General features: G+C 39.5%; 5 protein-coding genes across 6 annotated transcripts; 2 read left to right on the forward strand and 3 right to left on the reverse strand.

Moving 5' to 3' along the window:
• The first annotated feature begins 640 nt into the window (after positions 1 to 640).
• Positions 641 to 4,817, forward strand: LOC140773444 (3-ketoacyl-CoA thiolase 2, peroxisomal-like). The gene is made up of 14 exons (XM_073116005.1): positions 641 to 799; positions 996 to 1,072; positions 1,741 to 1,825; positions 1,910 to 2,036; positions 2,115 to 2,213; positions 2,296 to 2,363; positions 2,455 to 2,562; positions 2,650 to 2,727; positions 2,865 to 2,997; positions 3,081 to 3,177; positions 3,479 to 3,602; positions 3,688 to 3,796; positions 4,227 to 4,310; positions 4,387 to 4,817. Exons 1-14 carry the CDS (start codon positions 719 to 721, stop codon positions 4,494 to 4,496), a joined length of 1,380 nt encoding a protein of 459 aa, XP_072972106.1. The 5' UTR covers positions 641 to 718; the 3' UTR covers positions 4,497 to 4,817.
• A 3,130-nt stretch (positions 4,818 to 7,947) lies between these two features.
• Positions 7,948 to 10,900, forward strand: LOC140768056 (auxin-responsive protein IAA10-like). 2 transcript variants are annotated; one of them, XM_073108142.1, is made up of 5 exons: positions 7,948 to 9,056; positions 9,373 to 9,722; positions 9,882 to 9,984; positions 10,259 to 10,320; positions 10,508 to 10,900. In XM_073108142.1, exons 1-5 carry the CDS (start codon positions 8,659 to 8,661, stop codon positions 10,567 to 10,569), a joined length of 975 nt encoding a protein of 324 aa, XP_072964243.1. In that variant the 5' UTR covers positions 7,948 to 8,658; the 3' UTR covers positions 10,570 to 10,900. The 2 variants fall into 2 exon arrangements, with proteins under 2 accessions (XP_072964243.1, XP_072964251.1); XM_073108150.1 differs by having other exon boundaries at positions 8,040 to 9,056; positions 9,376 to 9,722.
• A 302-nt stretch (positions 10,901 to 11,202) lies between these two features.
• LOC140775178 (putative 4-coumarate--CoA ligase-like 8) lies at positions 11,203 to 14,884 on the reverse strand. The gene is made up of 6 exons (XM_073118456.1): positions 13,847 to 14,884; positions 12,790 to 12,976; positions 12,551 to 12,696; positions 12,401 to 12,468; positions 12,024 to 12,126; positions 11,203 to 11,514 (listed from the first exon to the last, which is right to left on the reverse strand). Exons 1-6 carry the CDS (start codon positions 14,831 to 14,833, stop codon positions 11,377 to 11,379), a joined length of 1,629 nt encoding a protein of 542 aa, XP_072974557.1. The 5' UTR covers positions 14,834 to 14,884; the 3' UTR covers positions 11,203 to 11,376.
• Positions 14,885 to 16,393: 1,509 nt separating this feature from the next.
• LOC140771979 (uncharacterized) lies at positions 16,394 to 19,029 on the reverse strand. Its single transcript, XM_073113838.1, has 4 exons — positions 18,851 to 19,029; positions 18,584 to 18,766; positions 17,537 to 17,724; positions 16,394 to 16,822 (listed from the first exon to the last, which is right to left on the reverse strand). The coding sequence occupies exons 1-4, from the start codon at positions 18,946 to 18,948 to the stop codon at positions 16,632 to 16,634; spliced, it is 660 nt and encodes a 219-aa protein (XP_072969939.1). The 5' UTR covers positions 18,949 to 19,029; the 3' UTR covers positions 16,394 to 16,631.
• Positions 19,030 to 19,233: 204 nt separating this feature from the next.
• Positions 19,234 to 20,630, reverse strand: LOC140774134 (uncharacterized). Its single transcript, XM_073117002.1, has 2 exons — positions 20,054 to 20,630; positions 19,234 to 19,967 (listed from the first exon to the last, which is right to left on the reverse strand). Exons 1-2 carry the CDS (start codon positions 20,628 to 20,630, stop codon positions 19,324 to 19,326), a joined length of 1,221 nt encoding a protein of 406 aa, XP_072973103.1. The 3' UTR covers positions 19,234 to 19,323.
• Positions 20,631 to 21,761: the final 1,131 nt, after the last annotated feature.

Raw genomic sequence — 21,761 nt, forward strand, 5'->3', positions numbered from 1 at the left:
ATTCAGATAACAAAATGGGCCTCGGATTAGCCCAAATTGTAACTGTTGACAAAGCCCATTAAAATGGCCCACTCCGACTTACGAGGCAAATAAAGATTAGAAAAGGACAACATTAGCCGAAGCGGCACGTATATCGATGACCCCACTCCCATTTAATTTAATAAAATGGTTACCTTAAGGATAAAATTGTAAACAGTGGGGTTCTTTTTGATAAATTTCTCCTATATACAAACACGTGACGTGGCAGTATCTCAGCCGAGCATAGGGAAGCGTAATCATCCTCGGCACCGCTAATTCATACAATTTAACGGTCCGATTCGCTTACAAGACGAATCAGATGGCTGTTATAAGTTCCCGCATAGAGATAATTATGCATTAGCAAAACCGACTATTACCAGTGCAAGGTCGGCCGCCGCCAACTTCGCCGTACTGCCCATACCGTTCCTTGCGGTCACTCTAACGCGAATTATTGATCTCCAGCCGTCGGATGCCCCTTTGATCCCCATCGGATGGTGTCGGATCGACCCGCATAAAGTCGTACGAAACGGTCATAAGTGGCGCTCTTATCCGGCTACCGCATGGCACTTGCGTACAAGGATATACTACTCTATTCTGCTCTATAAATGACCTCGAGTCCTTCTGCCGATAAGTTCCAAGTAGCGTAATCGAGAGGGAGATCGAGATCGAGATCGAGAGAGAGAGAAACCGAGAGTGAGAGATGGAGAAGGCAATCAACAGGCAAAGAATTCTTCTTCAGCATCTCTTACCGTCTTCCTCGAATGATTCGCCTCTGCTCTCGGTAATTGATTTTTCTTTTCAATTGGATTAGAGAATTACCTCTCAATTAGGGCGTATACGTTACTTATTCGTCGTTTGGATCGCGGGGTCTGTGTTGTCGATTTGGTTCTGATGCGTGATCTGCTTCCGTTCTTGATCTGATGCAATTTATCCTGAATTTTGCACGATTTATGAGAGGATTGGTTGTCTATTGACAGGCTTCTGTTTGTTCCGCGGGGGATAGTGCCGCTTACCAACGGAATTCCTCGTTCGGAGATGATGTGGTCGTCGTGGCGTAAGTATTTCCTTATATTTTTTAGCTCTTCTCATTAGTTATGTTCATTTTTTTCGTCTTTTATTCAGCTCATTGGATATGCACTTACTTGTGGGTGAAATAGATTTAGACCCTTTATATAAGAAGGGATGGGGTAAAAGCGCTTTGACCGGGAAACAGAATCCATTCTGCAACCATAAAAATCGAGTTTTTCTATTAATATTTCAGTTCCGAATCTAAGAAATTGGAAGAAAATAATTTGTAACACAAAATTGAAACTGTTGCAAGTGTCGGGTATAATTTTTTTTTTAAAAAAAAAAGTTATCTCCTTTATGCTAAGAGAGCATCACACTAAGTGCCGGTAAGCCTTGCATCTTGCACCTTATTGTTAGTCCTGCAAACAGCCACTTCAGTGACGAGGCTAAGATTGAAGACATCTTGACCTCCCCAGCCCCCACGTTTGCTGGTGCCTCTTGCATTTGGTTCCTTCTGGGAAAAAATTGATTAATGTTGAGTGCATGTGAAAAATTCACGTGCTCTGTTACTATCCAATAAAAATCAATATAAGTGAATTTGAAATGTAATATCTTCTGCCATCTAAATTTACCATGCTTTGTAGTAAGTCTGTACAAATATTTCATGATAGTCTTTCTGGCTTACTTCTTCCCTTTTTTCCCCCTACAATTCAGTGCTTATCGAACTCCAATTTGCAAGGCCAAGCGAGGAGGTTTCAAGGATACCTATCCGGAGGACCTATTAGCTACTGTTCTCAAGGTTTATAAGTTCGATATTCATTTCCATCAATATGAATAAGTCAAAATGTTTTTAAACTAACTAACCAGAAATATTTTCCCTTAGGCACTGTTGGATAAGACTAAGCTAAATCCAACCGAAGTTGGTGACATAGTAGTTGGCAGTGTCTTGGGTCCTGGTGCTCAAAGAGCAAATGAGTGCAGGATGGCAGCTTTTTATGCTGGTTTTCCTGGTAATTGTTTTTCCCATAATTTGATTTGTAGAAGTTATCATTTTGCAATTGACATTAACTAGTCCTCCTTCGATGCAGAGACTGTTCCTATAAGAACTGTGAATCGTCAATGCTCGTCTGGCCTCCAAGCCGTTGCTGATGTTGCTGCAGCTATAACAGCTGGTTTTTATGACATAGGTGAGATTCTGATTGAGTTCACCTTATTCATGATTATCTTTCATTTATCTGCATTCATTTACAACTTTCTTTGCTGGTATAGGCATTGGTGCTGGTTTAGAGTCTATGAGTGCAAGTTCAGTTGCTTGGGAAGGATCCGTAAACCCAAAAGTATGCCCTTGGATATTTTTCGCCTAGTAGTGAGCCTCATATACTCGCTTACCATTTTGCATTGATTCCTTTTCCTTTTATGGTGCTTCAGGTTAACAGTTTTCAGCAAGCACAAGACTGTCTTCTTCCCATGGGTATTACATCTGAAAATGTGGCACATCGTTATGGTGTGAACCGACAAGAACAAGATCAAGCTGCTGTGAGTTATACTGAAACATCTTAATGTTACTTTTTCGTTCTTAGTTTGATGTGTAAGATCATATCTTATATTGAACTCCATGCTCAGGTTGAATCTCATAGACGAGCAGCTGCAGCAACTGCATCTGGTAAATTTAGAGATGAAATTGTTCCTGTAGCCACAAAGGTAAAATGCAGCTTGGTAGTTCTACTTGTCAGACGAAGAATACTGCTTAGTGCATATAACAGCTGCTTTAAATTTTTCCTCAATTTTATATACTTCTTTGGTTTGCTAACTTTGGATTCAATGCTATATTTTCGTAGATTGTGGACCCAAAAACTGGGGAAGAGAAACAAGTTACTATTTCTGTTGATGATGGAATTCGACCAGAAACTTCAGTTTCAGGTCTTGCCAAGCTCAAAGCAGTATTTAAGAAGGATGGGAGCACAACTGCTGGTGAGTAGAGTTTCTTTTGTTGTGATTTCCTTAGGCTTCTTCAAGTTCTCTGGTTATATATTTATATATAATGAAATATGCAGGCAATTCTAGTCAAGTGAGTGATGGAGCTGGAGCAGTTCTCCTCATGAGGAGAGATGTAGCAAACAAGAAAGGGCTCCCAATTCTGGGTGTTTTCAGGTTTATTTTCACCTGCTAAATAGAAGATTTGGTTTATTTACTATGCTTTTGTTTAGCAATTTTATCTGCTTATGATCTTAAATGGTGGCAATTAGTGTCATACAACTTCTACAATTTTATGTTATAGATGTGAAATTTTGCTATAGATGCTTGCTTCGCAATTATAAGAGCTTAAACAGGATCACTACATTAGCTGCTCTGCTATGGTTACCAGAAGTTTGCTATTAATTTTCTCCAGCTGTACAGATGTGCATATTATTGAACTTTGCAAGGATCATAATCAATTTTCTGACCTATGTAGGAGCTTTGCTGCAGTTGGAGTAGATCCTTCTGTCATGGGTATCGGTCCTGCTGTAGCAATACCAGCTGCAGTAAAATCTGCTGGTCTTCAAATTGAAGATATTGATCTGTTCGAATTAAATGAGGTAAATTTTTAGGGGATAACTATTTTGATCTTATTGTGCGGTATTATGATAAGCAGTCGTGAATTTATCCTTCCTCTGTGTCTAGGCCTTCGCATCTCAATTTGTATATTGCTGCAAGAAGCTGCAGCTGGATCGAGAGAAAGTAAATGTGAATGGAGGTGCAATTGCTCTTGGGCATCCTTTGGGTGCAACAGGTACTTGTGAACTGATAATAAATGATTGTTTAGGTATTTAAGATATGTTTTAGTTCTGAAACTTTGGAGGCCATTTTGATGCTTTGGCATAAACAACTGATAATATGTACTAAATTGTTAATCCTGTTGCACAAATTGTTAAGGGTGTGGTATCTGAAATTTTAGCGATCAAAATAGGTGTAAAATGATTCTCTTTGGTTCAAGCTTTTTCTGTAAATAACTTGCCTTTTTAACATTTTAAATGTGGTGGGCCAGATGCATATTTTTCCTGGCATTCTAATGGCCATTTACGCTTCCCTATCTGTCCACTGGAACGCTTGGCAATTTGCTGCTCTAGTTGATAGAGTCAGATGGTGGAAGTCTGTAGCTCCACTCTTCTATAACCTATACAATAGAAACAACTTAATGTGCTCTCTTGTCCTGTTGACAGGTGCCCGATGTGTGGCTACTCTGCTAAATGAAATGAAGCGCAGGGGAAAAGACTGCAGATTTGGTGTGGTGACAATGTGCATAGGTTAGTATACAACAACATCCCCCTTTTCGCCCCCTTCGCCCCCTCGTATTGAGATAATTATCCATTATGTATGCAGGCTCAGGAATGGGTGCCGCAGCTGTCTTTGAAAGAGGTGATAGTGTTGATGAACTCTCTAATGCCCGGCAGATCCAATCCCTCAACCTGTTATCGAAGGACGCCATGTAGTTCGTTCTTGGTCGTTAACAAAGCTACTGAATTCGATAATCGAAAGCTTATAATTTAAGTCAATTTTAGTATTTCAAGGCTTTGGCTGATGATAAAAGATGAAAAGCTTTTACATGGTCTTCATCCTCCATTCAATCTTCTGGAATAACGAGATATAGCTCTGTGAAACAAGACAACTTTCTGGGTTCATTCACGTCCTGCTGCTCTCTCTCTCCTTCTAGTGATCTCTTAGTGCAAACATTTTACGTGAGTATGATTATTTTTCTCTGTAATACTATGATGTATGGAAAGAAACTTCTTGTTCACTGATCACTTTCAGCACACCCCATTCGTCCTTGTTTTATTTGTGTTCCAATCCTTGGGTAGCATTCCTTTTAACCTTCATGTACAAGGTCAAAGGTATGCGGATCCAATCTAATATGTTTCTAAACCCGTTACCTATTCAATTTAGGTTTGAGCTTCTTTGCTCCTTGTCCTATTAGTCCATTAGATAGAGTTAACAACCAACTCATTCGCAACTCCACACTACCCAACAACTGTAGCTTTCGTGCAATATTAAAGAGAATAGAACACCTAATCCACCAAATGGTCATTAAAAAACTCTTCCATTATCCACTTTGTTAGAAGCTAATGACAACTTGGTGCGCTAACTTTATTGGTAAAAAGATAGGACCATAGTGTCTGCATTATCCTTAGTGAGGAATAATATAATGAGCTACTGCACTAGTTTAATGGATGGAAATTTTTTTAAGTTCTTAGAGAGTTAGTCTTGGAAATGGGAGATTACTAATAAAGAGCAACAGGATAAAGCTTTCTTGTTGCTTAAATCCAAAAACCTAACATGTGTGTGCTTAAAGTAACAAATCATTTCACTTTACTTAAAGCCTCCTTACATCCCCTAATAATAATAATAATAATAATAACTTTTGTACCTCGCTTTTAGACTTTAATATTTTTTAATGACCAAGAAGTGAGCTGATTTAAACAGTTAAAAGATTATATTTTTAGACAAAGAGATTAATTTGATAGAATTCTCCAAACTTCTACTCTAACACCATAATAAGCTACCGTTCTCTGACACACTAAAATCGCCCAAACTTTTCTGTGATTAGATATTGCGTTATTCATCTTAAATTTGGAATGGAGAGTGAATAATTAAATTACCTACCATTAATGAGTTGTTGAAGCTACATAGAAAGGAAGAAAGAAAAGAAGTCAAGGACATAATGATACCTGCCAAAAGGAGAAATATTTAGATGGAGTTTTAAGGCCTTGTTTACTCTGAGTTGATGGGTCTCTAATATATTTTGTTATCTCTAACTAAGTTTATTATCCAATAAATATTAAATTAAATTGATTATAATATTACTTTTGGTATGATCCAAATCTATTACTTTTATTGCTAAAATACAAAGATATTTTAGTCCATTAATTTCATATATCTCTTTATAAAATTAATATATTTTTTTAATCTTTTTCACGTTATATATCCTCGAGATACTACATATAATGTAACTCTAATAAATTGGGTTCTCCGATAGTTTTTGGCCAAGCTAGTCTTAGTTCTATTTTTTTTTTAATCAAAATATACTGCTTCTCAAATTTATAATCAAATAGAATCTATTTATTATAGCCTTAATAAAAATATTAAATTAATAAATATTTTATTATTTGATCTTAAAATATTGGATTGATCAATATTTTAAGTATGTAAATTTTTTTTTAAAATTTTATCTTTAAGCAGTTAAAAAAAATTTATTTGACGATACAAACGCTGAACTAATTAATATTTTTAAAAATATTAATTAGTTTAATATTTTTATTAAGACTATAATAAAATAAACTTTATTGAGTAATAAATTCGAGTTACAGTATATTTCAGTTAAAAAAAAAGAAAAGGTAATGTAGTTTGGTCAAATACTCGGTCCCCATACCAGGTATACTTTCAGGTCAATGTAACGGAAAAAGGAGGGGCGTTTTTGGGAAACTAATTAGTGGTAATATCTAATTATGGCGTATCTCGGGGTCATCATGACGAAGATTCCCTTTTAGCGTGGGGCCCACGACCAAACATTTGGGCGGTGGGTTTGCTCCCTTTACCCTCGACACGACCCCGCACCATCGATGCTGCCCGACTCCAACTCCCCCCCCTCCCCTCTTTTTTTATTTTATTTTATTTTATTTCTTTTCAAAAACCAACGCCACTACCCGAGTATTAGCATGCAAGTACTTGTGCGGGAAAGATGAACGTTGTTTAAGGACATGAAATTTGCATATTGATACTCTCTGTTTAGGATAATTACGCGGTTCTAACTCGAGTCACAACTCTTGCACACTAAAAAGAAAAAGATAAAAATAAGATAATTTATTAATATTATTTTTATTATTATTCATATTTTTACTGTATAGATATTTTGATGCATTAAAATTAAACTGCTTAGTAAAATCATAAATATCTAAGTTGTGATAATAATAAAAAAAATTATTTTCCAAAACAGAAATCGCTTAAAGTAGGGTCTTATTTGCAAATTAATCACTTTAACCGTCGTTTGTAAAGAAGGGTCTTATTTGAAAAAATCTTCTCGGAGATAGAGGTGTACAGTGCATAATAATAACTTTTACGCGGATGGACGGATTAAAAAGATTTGAGCGCTTTATATTCGGACTTGAAATCTACGGCCCGAGGAATTTAATATGAGGGAAACTTTCGAGCCCCGCATATAAAAAGCCGGCCCCACTTGCTTCCTGGTCGCGGAAGCTTGTCGGCCCACGTGGCGATCAGTCATCACGTGTTGGGCATCGGGCCCTCCATGTCGGCTTGTCGCCGAATGCTCTCATTTTGGTCTCGTTCCCCACCCCCAACCCCACGATATCTCTCGAGATTTTGAACGAAGCTCTCCGACTCGTTGCGTTTTTTCGTGAGGTTGACGTTTATGTACACATATCCGACATAGTTTGACGAGTTGAAGTCTCAACGTTAATATAGAGAAACATTTCACGCCCGTATTCTGATAGTGATATGTGATCAAATCTTTAAACACATAAAGGAATAATAACTACTAAACATTACTTAAAATACCAATAATGTATACATTATTAGGTAATTTTGACAAATTCTCTGACTAATAATAATTAAATTAAACAAAAAAAGTGAGCAGTGAGTTGGTAACATTGAGGAACACTGGCCGGAAGAAAAGAAAAAAACGATGATTCACTTAAAAAGCAAAGACATAGGGAGGACGTTAGTGGTTGGTTGCTTCTTTGGTCATTAAATGGTTGGCCCCATGAATTTGTCGCTCTAATAAAATAAAAAAGAAAAAGAAAATCCGTCCATGAAACAGACAGCATCTTCCTTTTGCCCACCCTTGAAAGTTTCAAATCAAATGCCACCCCATCCAATAGGAAGAAGAAGACTCCTGACTCAACAACCACCAATCCTATCTCCTCTTGCCTTGGGGACCACCGATTACAATTTACGCCACCACTAAGCTTCTTTAGGCGGCCCAAAAGATTCTATTACTATGTATAGGGGATAATAGTGCTTCAAAAAGAGGTTGACATAGTTTAGGGTAAGCTAGATATGATTAAAGTGAAGGTGTGTTTGCAGTGTGTGTGTATCCGACATGAGTTTGTATGAGAGTAAAAGGAGATGAGATAAAATTGATTTAAGGGAAAGGGAGGAGAAAACGAAAGGCAAACGGGAACAAGGGGGAAGAAGAGGTCGGTCACCCACAAGCCACAACAGAGGAGGACGCTTTGGTGCATTAATGCGTTGCCCAAAATATGGAAGCATAAATAGTGTGCGGGACCCACAAACGGGGGAACAACTATTTGAGGAGGCCACCGGGTAAGTAAATTGGAAGAGAACGCAACGCGGCTGGCATAAGTGGGGACCGGTATGTCTGCCCAATAAAGAGATGGGTTTATAATGGGTATAGAGAGGAGTAGGTGCTTTAATTTATTAGCACCTGTGCTGCCATTATTTCGAGCAGCACTTTGCAAGACCTGCACCTTAATTTTTAGACCCAGAATTGCACCCACAGGTGGCGCAGTTTCCGAAACCCTCTGGGCTTAAAAAGCGGTCCGGTCACCTTGCTTCTTCTGAACTACCATCGTAGAGAGAGAAACCGAAATCGAGAGAGAGAGAGAGAGAGAGAGAGAGATGAGAGGAGTTTGCGGGTTTAGCGGAGGCGTCGCCTCCTCGGAATCGATGACTCCGGCGACGGCGGCAGCGGAGGCGGAGAAGAGGAAAGGAGAGGAGGAGGAGGAGGTGGAGGAGATCGAAGAGGAACGGGAAGAGGAGTTGGAGCTAGGGTTGAGCTTGGGGGCGAAGAAGGTGCCCGCCGGGTCCGGCACGGTGGCCTTACCGTGGGGTCAGGGGTGCCGCATACTCACAGCGAATGACTTCCCATCCATGGTGTCACGTGCCTCGCCCGTACCGTCGCCGAACTCGTCCGTGTCGTCGTCATCGGCCACCTTGGGAGGTGTCGCAGGGAGTAAGAGGGCGGCGGCGCCGGATCCCATCTCGCCCGAGGCCGCTGGCTCCGCTCACCGTCCCATGTGAGTTTTATACGCTACTCTCCTCGCTGCTATTCCCTCTATAATCCCATTTAACGCCTTTCATTTCTCCTTTTTTTATCTTAGCTAATATTCCTTATTTCTTCTCTTAAAACGCCTAAACGAAGGTCGTTTTCTGGACGATCTTTTACTATTTCGCGATTTTACTATAAAAAAAAGGGAAGAAATTGTTATTTCAGTTCATGGCTTTCCTCTTTCCTTGCAATTTCTAAATTATAACCCCTGTATTGTCTCTTAATTCTCAACATATTCATTCGCTTGCATGCTTATACCTGGCTGGAATATTTCTTTTTGGAAGCAGTCCAATGGTGGTAGGATGGCCTCCAGTGAGAGCCTTCAGGATGAACAGCTTGTTCAACCTCTCCAAAGATAGCAACCAAGAGGTTGATGCCACCAACCCTAAGAAGACCAACCACAACAGCAGCATCAGTGGCAATGGCAGCTGCATCAAGGAAGGGAGTGGGATTAATGATCAGGAGAGGAAGTCGCGGACCTCGGCGAGCTCTCTGTTCGTCAAGGTGAACATGGACGGAGATCCCATCGGAAGGAAAGTGGACCTCAATGCCCACCACTCCTATGAGAGCCTTGCATCGTCACTTGAGCTCATGTTTCACAAACCTACCATGCCTCTTGGTGCTTCTTCTAGCTGTAAGTGGCAGCTCTTAAGTAGTCTATTCATTTATATTTGTGCTTTAAAGACGTGTAGTTGAGCAATTACCCCAAAAATCACATCAGAAGATCTATATGTAGTGCACAATTAGCTCAGAAAAGACAGTATGTTGATTCGATTGATGCCGATGTTGGCAGATGTTGCAAAGGCTTCGAAGTTATTAGATGGGTCATCCGAGTTTGCGCTCACCTATGAAGATAAAGATGGGGATTGGATGCTTGTTGGAGATGTCCCTTGGGGGTAGGATCTCCATCCTTTCTTTGCCTTTACCAGTATCTGTATACAATTGATGTTAGTAATAGATGAGACGAGATGAGATGGTAGCATGATGATCTAATTAAAATCGAACTGTTATGGTCAAAATTATCTTTTAGGCTTATCGCCCTACATCAACAAATTTGATGTTTGTGATAATATAGTTGCTGTATTGTTGTTGATGGTGGTTGGTTCCAAGACATTACTTCCCCTAATATGGCAAATATTTTAAGCTCTATTGTATAATTTCTCTCTGCAGGATGTTTCTGGAGACTGTCAAGAGACTTAGAATCATGAGGACATCTGATGCCAATGGGCTTGGTAAGTCAGATTTTTCATCAACCTTGACCTGGATCCAATTGGAAGAATAATTTCAATCCTTGTGTATCGTACCAGTCAGGTTAATCAAAAGTTAGCCTCAATTAAGGGCATTATTAATATGATTCCTAGAAGCAAGCAAGTTGCTGTTATTGCATAAGTTGGTTGATTCTTTGTCTCTTTGCTGCAGCACCAAGGTTTCGATCCTTCAACAAATCCCGCGGGCTAGTTGGAAGCAGCAAGCATTCCTAGAAAAGCTCAACCAGAATTAACTATCTGAAGAGGTGATGAATGGACAAGAACTCTAGATATACAAAGAAGACTTAGAAGAAGAAGCATACGAAAATAGAGGATTTGAGAGCATGTTTTATTCCCTTTTTGTTTCCCAAGCCTAGGATCAGTCACGCTAGTGCCCATTTCTTTGATTTTGTCCTCTAGTTCAGTGTTATTGGGAAATTGTCCCTTTTGTTGGGTGATTTGTTAGTTACACCCATATGTTTCCCTGTTCCTATTAGTGCTACACCAATATGAACGGTATATGAATGTTGCTTCCAAATACTGTAAATATTTGTTTGTCTTTCCATTTGAAGGATGCAATCGTTGCTCCATGTTTCCTAGTGAAATTTGATGATTTTGTGTATATTATCATTCTGCGCCGTGGTAGACTGCAGATCAGATTAAAATAATCCATTTAGCTTTATGTTCAATTTGGTCCCTAGCATAGACGAGATTACTCAACGATGGAGGCAATTGAAAGGGAAAACTGATGGTGGGTGATGAGACTGGTTATTCCGGATACGTGACAATTACTTTTGTTAATGTCGACTCTAAGGATTCTCAGCCAATTTTGCTCTACCCACTGATGCAAAAGCAATCCTTCTTAAGTTGGTATCAGTGGAGGGTACACGGGGCAACCAATAAAAATCGACTATAACACAATGTTCACCTTACATAAACCACCACTTTTAAGAAACAAAAGAATATCAAACAAGCTCTAATTTAACAATAGTCGTCTTCTCATATTGATTATAAACATCAGTGAATGGTGAACAACTGTGTTTATAACCTCGCGGAGACATTTAGCTTCTCCTGATGAGAAGTTGCAGCCTTTAGATGCCTCCTGAGGATCTTCCCTGAAGGAGATCTTGGGATGTACTCCAAGAAGATCACTTTCCTGATCTTTTTATAGGGAGCCACCTAGAAGAAAAAAATAGAAAATTATTATATTCTCTCTCTCAAAAAGAAAAAGAAAAAAAAGAGAAGGTTATAGAATTTCTCGGCTATAAACAATTGCTCTTAAATTAGACGAAGAGGTAGTCATGGAAAACATAATCTTACTCCCCATTATGTACAGGACGATTTATGACTATTACAATAACTTCAAGTATGATCATATAGAAAAAACTTAGTCGTAAGTTTGCATTATATGTCGTTATCCTGAAACTGGGTCAAGCTTGCCTTTAGGATTTGATGAAGGTATTTCTATGATACCGGAGAATCTGTATAACTTAAACATATTCGTGCTCAAGAAAAAGGTTAACAGAAACATTTATCAAAATTCTTGCATTTTGAAAGCATTATATTGACATCAGTTATGCAACGTCTATCAATAAAATAGTTAGATATTAAACTGATCAGCTATCTTTGCTGGTCTACTCAAATTTATTAACACTGGCTATTAAAGCAGGAGTAAATATGTTATGCACCTTATCCTCCAGAAAAGAAAATATATCATTTTCTTTGATCTTGCTTCCTTCTTTTCTCACCACGCATGCCATGGGAATCTCTCCTGCCTCCTCATCCGGATACCTAAAAAATTTAAAAGTAAAATACCTATATTACTTTTATCACAAAAGATATTCAGATCTAGAAATTTCCTATAATAATAGCAATCCTTTTTGTTACAATGGAAGGACCTTGTTTGAGATTTTTCACTACCATCAGATAAATACTTCTAAATTGTATAAATTGGCAAGATGGGCTTCCAAAGGCCACCCAAACTGTGCCATATCAAAGCGTATAGCAGCCTAAAACTTTAGTTGCACTATAACAGAGAACTCTTTGAATATTTTGCTTCACTCACGATGTTACAGCAACATCTTGAACACCTGGATGGGAGGAGAGGACCTCTTCCAGTTCAGCTGGGGCCACCTACAATAGCAAGTTGCACCAATAGTAAATAAGTAGAAGAAACGGGCTATCCTTCATTAAATCATAAACTCAAAATTAGCACCTGATAAGCCTTGTACTTTATAAGTTCTTTGATCCTGTCGACGAGATAGACGAGCCCACGCGAGTCAAAGTAACACAAATCTCCAGTTCGGAGCCAACCTTCCACATCAATAGCTAAAGACGTGGCTTCTTGATTATTCAAATAGCCTGGAAGCCGTGCGTTCATTCATTTATACATGCTGATAGAGTAGTGATAAATGTGCATGCATCCGTATAAATATTTATGCACAAGTTATATACCTTGCATGATAGAAGGGCCCCTAAGCCATAATTCGCCACATTTGTTAGGTGGAAGTGGCTTGCCCATACGCACATCGAGGATCTTGGCCTCCACCGAAGGTATCAACCTCCCAATGGAGGCATGCAGCCTTCCGCGAACACCATCGCATAGTGTTACGGGCCCACATGTTTCTGTTAAACCGTAACACTGCAACCAATTCACAGTAGTTAATTTTGGAATATAAAATATAAAAATTAAATCAGTTTGAAGTTTTTAGAGTAGTTAATTAATATGCCATGCCTCATCTTTATCTGAAAATATAAAACTTTAATTATTTAAATTACATTTATTTTTTATGCATTAAAATATTTTAGATTAGAAGAAAAGAAGTGTGTTAAAATATAAAATATAAAAATTATTATATCCTAAAATGTTTAACTTTTTAGACTAGTTGATTAGTTAATAGTTAGCAACCACAAATAGGCAAGAGTTAAGTTCGACGAAAGAACAAATGTTGATTCTTAAATACATCAACTAAGAGGAATGCTCTGTTGTGTCCTGCAATTATGTGAGGCTACTATCCAATTTCAGTAGGAAAATAAAATTATGCCTTTCTCTTTTGATCTTGTTCTCATATCACTATTTGTTGAAACGTTCTCTCCAAGGTCAAAAACTAAAATTTGACACTTGGAAAAAGAAAATTTGTTACAATTTGATACTTGAATCATTTGTTTTGTAGGTCCAATTGTTGAGGTCTCACCTGATAACGAATGATTTATGATAAAAAATTATATATATTTTAGTATTTTTTGTATAGATTCGCTTCCGGGCTTATAATATATATATTTTCTTTCGTCAAGTAAACCGAGGTAGTGAAAAAATTCCTACAGTTGGAGGAGGAAACCGTCAACCCCGGCAGCATCGTTATTTAAACTGATATTAGGACGCGCGAAAACTAATCAGGCAGTTTGATATAAATAATAAAAAAACTAATCACGCAGGCGCTCAAACCAACCAACTGAAGCCGTCCGATCACGATCAGACGGTAGAGAACGAATCCAGAATGCGGAAACTCACCTGAGATAGCCTGATTCCGGGATAACACCTCCCAAACTTCTCCAGGTGCTCCCTCCCCAGCGGCGCACCGGAGCAAATCACCTCCCGCAGAGACCTCGACCAATACCTCCCCGCCGCGTGTCCCTTCCTTGCCATCATCACCACCATCGGCGGCACTGCTGGCAGCCTCGTGATCCGGTGCCGCTCCACCGCTGCCGCTAGATCCGCCACGTTGAACCTCCCCGCCGCCGGCGTGACTACAACCGCCGTCGCCCCGGCCGCCACCACCCCGCACACGAACACCGAGAACCCGAACATGTGGTACATCGGCACCACGCACCCGTACACCTCGTCGTCACCCTCCCCCCACAAGTGCCGTAGCACGTGAGCCATCGCTATCAGGTTCCCTTGCGTGCTCACTACCCCCTTTCTCTTCCCTGTCGTCCCCGACGAGTACATCACCGCCGCCGGATCGGAGGGCCCCACATCTGGGGATCCGATCTGGACCGTCGGATTCACATCTAGGTCCCCGATCAGGGTTTCGATCAAGACTAGATCCGGGCCGTCGGATCCGAGGAATTCGAATTTAAGCGCGAGATCTAAGGTTGTGATCACGAGGGCGGGGTCGGAGTCTCGGATCTGGGAGAGGAGCTCGGATCGGGTGAGAAGGGGGTTGGCAGTGGAGAGGACGGCCCCGAGGGAGAGGACGGCGAGGGAGAGTAAAGGGAAGGAGATAGAATTGGTGGAGACGAGGAGGGCGATGTGGCCGCGGCGGAGTCCGGCAGCTGAGAGGGCGGATGCGGCGGAGGAAGAGAGGCGGCGGAGGTCGGAGTAGGAGAGGGAGGCGCCGGTGGAGGCGTCGACGAAGGCGGGCTTAGTGGGGGAGAAGTTGGGGGAATCGTTGGAGAAGAGGAAGTCGGTGAGGGAGGTAAAGGAGTGGAGAGGAGGAGAGGGGTAGAGGCTGCGGTAGATGCCGGAGGTGGAGGAGAAGCCGCTACCGTCTTCCATTTCCTTGCGAATGTCTGGTTGTCTACTTTTGGGAGGGAAGGAGAGGCCATTATAAAATTGGAATTGGGAGGGAATAATGGAGCTGGATCCGAGCGTAATAAATTGAAACAAAATCGTTATGCTTATAAATATATATATATAAATACGTAAAATTAATTTTATTCATAAAGTACGAATTTTTATTTGTGCCGTTTAACGCCCATGTGGGTCTAATCAATGTAAAGCCGTCATTTTCTACGTCAAAACCAACAGAAGAAGAAATCTATTAACATTATTATTATTTTTACTATTTTGCCCTTTATATTATCTCTTTTTTTTTTTAAAAAAAACTAAAATATTTAAAATGTAAAAGCGAGAAAAATTGAAAAAAAAAAGCACAAGACAAAAATAATTTTTATAAAAATAATAATTTTCAAATTAGTTAATATAAAATAAAAAAGAATTCTAATCATTTTATATTAAAAATTAGCGATTGTCAAAAAGTGACACGTATAAATTAAATTTTAGCCTATTTATTGGGGGTTAAATTGTATTTTTTCGGTAATAAAATATTCTTTTGAGTCATTCTATATTGGTGCTGAGGCACGTCAGACGTGAATTATAAAGTACTGGAAAGTAGTCAATTTATTTCGTTGACTTTATTTCTAGTAAGTATAAAGAACGTCGGATGCAATTGGAGGAGATATGACTATTAAAAGAAGTGGAGATATAACTCATAACTCAACGACACCTTCGCTGTTGGATGGATCCGGTGGTTGCAACCACTTCATTAATTTGTCACCAGGGACTAGTCTTATTTCATCCTGCATAAATAACTTTATATACACATCTTAGATAAAAATTAGGTATCTCTAGAATTTTATTCGAATTTTGTTATTTGATTATAAAACATGAGTAAAACTGTAATAATTATTTTAAATATAAAATTTGTGAATAATTATAATTGATAAAAAGATTAAAATACCCTCATAATATGTAGAATTAATTTTTGGCACTAGTATGTATTTATCGACAGTTCTCTCCTGGTTTTAATTAGCCTTGTTGGTTTATATTACTATGGCAGTGTATTATTAATAAGTGATATTATCTAGGTGAAGAAAGAATACCTGATACAAAAGATAGTCATGATGGACTATTATACTCGGCTATTTAGAGATATCTAAGAACTTAAAACGAACTTCTGCGTGTAGGTTAAAAAAACCAATAACAGACCAAAAATAAAAAATAAAAAATAAAAATCCACAATTTAATGGAAAGAGATTAAATATAAAAGAGAATATTTTAATCATTTCTCGCTAATTAAAATCTGGTTAGAAAATTTGCATAATTTTATACACACCTCTTTATGTGGGTAAAATACTAAGATATAAAGTATATTTGAGATAGATTTAATTTATGAATAAATATGGAGAGTACCATGTGCATTAGAGTTATGTAGTTGTTGGGCATTTAGTTGCTTCCACAGTGCATGACAGGCCCGTAAAGTCCCGGCAGCTCACAAACTGTACTATCCAATTGTGTGCTTAAAAGAAAATAATCCTGTAAATAGTTGGATCTATCTAGGATTTATGAGTGGGATTGATTTCACTCCAGTAAATAGTTGAGTTCATTGAACCACAAATTTTAAAAACAATCCTGCCAAAGGATGAGATTGATCACCTTATGCAGCAGATCCCATGGTAAATCCACCCTATAGCATCTTAAAAGCGTCGCTACGAGGACAACAACTCTAATTTTGTCAATGAATTTAACTATTACAACAGAAGTAGGGATCATACAAGAAATGGAAGAATATAGGTCACTTCTCAAGAGATTCAGATTCTTGAGTGCAGCTATCGCAGCTGAAGAGAGCAGTGTTAGGAGGGGAATCAGCTGTGAGACTTATTCGGAGTGTTTGCTGCTTCGCGTCATTGGAAGGAACATGGAGAAGAGCCTCCATCATAAGTATATCCCAGTCATGGTGCCGCAAAAATGAAAAGAGACCATCCTCTGTGGCAAAATGTGAAAAGAGTTTTCATATTAAGATTCTAAACAGCATCAAACATAGCATAAAAACAATAAAAGTAATGTAATTGTCCATCATATCGTTTTGAACAATCTTATCCAACTTGATGAAAGATGTTGTGGAATGATTTGGAACATGAAACAAGAAGTTATTATCAGCGGATATCAGGAACTGATATTTAGCATGGAAATTTGGAACAGACAGCAATCCAAGGGAAATGCAGGCTAAAAATAATTTAATAGAGCCTCTTCAGTTAATAGGCAATAGATCACCTCCGACAATATCTAACCACTGAAATAAAGGCTGACACTTGAGATGTCATAGGACTACAAGGTTACTTGTATACTAAATTTCACCTTCCTAGTTTTTGGACCCTATTAGAGTTTGCACAATGAACATTGCCCCTCACATTGAACCGTGCCATCATAATTGCATAATGCAAAACATGAAGAATTGGTAACCCTAGGAAGAATTACATAATAAGCTTACAAAGGACTGCCTAAGTATAAATTTTGGCAAGAAACTCTATATCAGATATTCCTGATTGATCTGTGAGATATAAGTACAGAATCGTGATGAAGTAGACATGCAGTTTTAAGGTCATAAAGTCGTGATGAAGTATGTAACAGTATGTTTTACTAATGGTAAATTTTCAAAACAAATAAAGTTAAATTAGCAGGGAAATAAAAATTAGCAACCTCCATTTCGTATCGCTTTCAACTGAAAAATGGCAGACCCTTGTGGTCCGGATGCTGGAAACGTGCAAGACACAGAATTCCGTCGATGACCAACTGCAAGAGATGCATCATACCATGGGCCTCTAACAATTGGCACGCCAATAGACTCTATAATTTTTGGATTCTGACTAGCCTTTTCAATAGCCTTACTGAAAGAAATTCAATTAGAAATGGCAGTTGTAAGCATTCCAGTCATGAAGTAAATCACATTCTTAGCAGTTAATATATCTAATAAATAACACCAGCTGTAATCTACATTTGTCCATCTCAAAATATGATCTAGTAAAATGTATATAGCATGCCTAATATAAGTTTAATTTTCAAAATTAAAAAACCTATCGGCAGGAATTTAAAACTTCGAAGACAAGGATTGAGCAATAAGGGGCCAACATATATACGAGCTGTTGAACTGTTATGACAAAGCCAAGTAGACACGTTACCGACAAAGTTCTTGTAATTCTTTTTTATTACTTGGCAATTTATTTAGCATCTGGGGTAAGTCCAGGACTTTATAGGCGGCCAGCTAATAATGCAAGTTGCAGCAATAATTGGTTCAAAGATATTGAAAATTAACATGATCAAATTCTTCTCGCTGATGCTTTAGATAGAGGCTAAAATAAATCTAACCATTCCAGTCCCAATTGGTGGCTAATTATAATCTAAGCAGACTAACATCCTGCATATAAAAGAGAAAGATAAAGCCACATTCCATACAAGCATACACATACATTTCGGAGAAGAATTAACTGCAATTTTGGGTCAAACAGAACTGTGTCGGCAAAGTCGAGCTTCATGAGAAACGAGAAGGACCAAATTGCAACTCAATCAATTCCAGATTTGGGGTTTCGGTGGTGACAAGTATGGTTTCAATTCAAAAGAATAATTATTGAATCCCACCTCCTACTTTTCCCCAAATACGCAAATTTCTGAACACAAACACCACGAACTCATTTCGAAGAATCACGCAATTCTCACCCAAAAATCAAAAGGAATAGAGGGAAATAAGACCTGCTACATCCATGAAATATGGCGAGATCGTTGACGGCACTGAGAGCAAACCCTCCTGCGAGGCTTATAAGCCCAATTTGAACCGCCGTCCGACCCAAAGATCTCTTTTTGCTGCTGCTGCTACTACTACTGTTACCGAGATTACTAGTTCCTCTAGCCTTCTCCGAGGAAGAAGAGAAGGATCTGAGCGCCCCCCAAAAAAAACATTATTAGTTCATCAATTTCCACGAGTGAAGCGTGAGAGTAGTGAGATCGGACGAGGACTACCGTAGAGATCGGCGGGATCCAAGAAAACTTGAAGCGGTATAGCAAGCAGAGTTATTGAAGGAGTTCAGGGAAAAAGATGCGAGCTTTCTCGCCGACATCTCTCGCCGGAAAGAGGAGAAGAAGAGAGAAAGGAGAAGGTTTCGTTTAGGCCAGTAGAGGTCAAATTCGTATCGGGTCGGGTCGGCTGGGGTTCGGAAACAAATATTCGATCATTAACCGTTCCATTTTATAATTCTTATCTAATATTTGAATTAACTGAGGAGTTATTTGAAAAATCAAAGTTCCACGAGATCTGACGACTAAATATAAATATATATATAAATATATATATATATGAATTAAAAAAAAATTCTAAAATTTTTATCGAGCAGCTCGATGCCATTATCAACTTCTTCAAAAGAATGCTTTAATAGAGAATAGAAAAACTTCAAAAGAATGTTGAACGAACAACAGAACAGTGATGGTTCTTAGACTTAGATTGGACTACCAAAGCCACGAACTTTTCCAGAGCACCCTGAGGAAGAATTCTCCTTATTTGCTCCCTGTCTCTTTATCAAATCCTCACGCTCTTCCTTCTCTGCTAGCGATTCACCTATTCTGCTCTTCCACATCTCTGTTGCCTTTGTGAGCTCAATCTCTGCTTCCTTTATCAACAACTCCAGATCCAAATCCAAACTCAAGTCCAGACTCAGACTTAGAGTACCCCCTTCCACTCCCTTCCTCCACTGCTCAGCCTCCTCTGCTTTGCAGTACTTCTCTTCCAGCATTCTCAAGAACTCATCCTCTACCTTCTCGACGTCGAATTCGTCGGCGAGATCCATCAGTAGGCAGGGCTTCTCATCTTCGGGGCCGCCACTTTCGTCGTCGTCGTCGTCGGTATTCACCAAACCGTCGGACAGCGGCCGGCGAGACTTGGAAGAGATGGTTCCTTTCTCAATTGTGATGAAGTCTCCGTCTTCGTCGTCGAGCTGATCTTCTATCAAGTTTTCGATGGTGATGAAGCCGCGGTCGGATCGGAGAGAGGGGACTCTTCGAGCCGAGACGGTCACCGGCCGGCTTCTAAGGCAAGAAAGGTCTGGGAGGCAAGAGAAGCATTTGCTTTTGCTCTCCTTTTGACCTGCATTTTTTGTTCCTTACAAAGTCAGCCAGCCATTCAAATATATCCTTGAATCATTCAAAAACACTATAAAGTTATCAACTTACCATTCAAATCATGAGAGTTTTCCTCAATCATCCTAGTGTACACACTCAAACTCAGTGTCCCTCCACTTGCAATCCCTCCAAGAGCAAAGCTCATGCTCTTCCCGCCAAACCTGGGGTTCAAATTCTCCAGGGCTGCTAGCTCACTGAGATCGACATGGAATGTACCCAAATCGCAATCGGCGGCGTCGACGAGCGAAACCCAAATGGTAAATCTCTTCAGTATCGAAACGATATTGTTTCCGCAGTAATGTAAGAAGATCTCATCAAAGTTAGCATTGCCTTCATTGACATGAACCGGGAAAGTGTGCTCCCCCTTGCAGCCTTTAGTCTTCCACCCGAGGATCACGACGCGGCCTTCCATGGCTGGCGGTAGGCCGGAGATGTGATGCACTTGGAGGCACACCACGCAGCGGGACCGCCTCATTCGGATGCCTTCAAGGTAATCGAGTAGCTTCCACTTCCAATTGCAGAGCACATTCTTTCTACTTGTGGTGGTCTCTGAAGAATAACCCTTGGACTTATGAAGGAAGCCCAGCTCTTCAAGAAGCCTAGCTCCATGTTGGGTCTTGTCTGCCATGTTTAACACTCTGAAGGGATTGGAGATCATGAAGTGGTGCTTAAGAAGAGCAGCTTGATTAGGAGAGAGAGAGAGAGAGAGAGAGAGAGAGAGAGAGAGAGAGAGAGTATTACAGTAGTTTAATCTTGCATTGCATTAAAAGTGGCAGGCTTTAGAGAGAAGGGAAGTTGAGTGGGTCTCCCAATAGCTGGCCTTTGATCATGGTCATAGACAAAGTCACAGGGTCTTATCATACACCACCTAAGGGAACAATTACATGTGATGAAGAAAGCAAGAAAGATTAGAGAGAGAGAGATAGGAGAGATGATTACATATTTATATGGTCCCCCTTCTCTCTCTAATTATCATGGTCATTGGCCACTAAATAAACTAACTTCATTAGATTATGCAGAATTGCAAGGGCCAAGACCTCTTTTTTTCATGTACTTGAACATCCAGACTAGTTCTATCTGGAAGCTAGATTGCAGGTCCATCAACCACTAAATCAAGCTTTCTTTATGCAGCTGCTAGTTTCAAGATTCAAGCTTTGGGGCCAAATCTTGGAAGGAGGAGAGCATGTGGTTGAAGAAGATCACAATAATAAAAAGAAAAAGGAAGAAAGAGATTGTCCACTAGAATAAGTTGGTTGGTCACTGAGAGAGAACAAGGATGATCTCTTCCCAGGATTGGAAATGAATGTTCCAAAGCAATTATTTATAAGCTGTTTGCCTTCATCTTAAGCAATGGCTAAATCTACGGAAGTTTCTTGACATCTAGCATCCTACGTATCTCTTCAATCTTTCAGGGACACAGTTAAAAACCATTTTGCTAGTGATTGTTTACTTGGAAAACAGAGCACATCATATTGAAAAATGCTAAGATTGCTCTCCTAGGAAAGGAGAACTCCGTACTAGAGGTCGGTGACCTTATTATACGGGGTAACGAGGCAATGGCATTTGTGTGAAAGTTTGAGCCTCCACACTTATATAATGTACGAGTATTATTCACAAGGATAGCAAATGCTATTGAGATCGAAATCCGACCCGTTAATTTGATCCGATTGGGACCAATTTGGGTGGAATTCAAGCAGTGGCAATTCGCCCCAACGAAGATCATTTAATTATGTGGGCAAAATCGTCATTTGGACAAAGC

Source organism: Typha angustifolia, chromosome 2, assembly GCF_048772165.1.
Source record: "Typha angustifolia cultivar Huaian chromosome 2, ASM4877216v1, whole genome shotgun sequence".
In the NCBI taxonomy this organism is placed as follows: Eukaryota; Viridiplantae; Streptophyta; class Magnoliopsida; order Poales; family Typhaceae; genus Typha; species Typha angustifolia.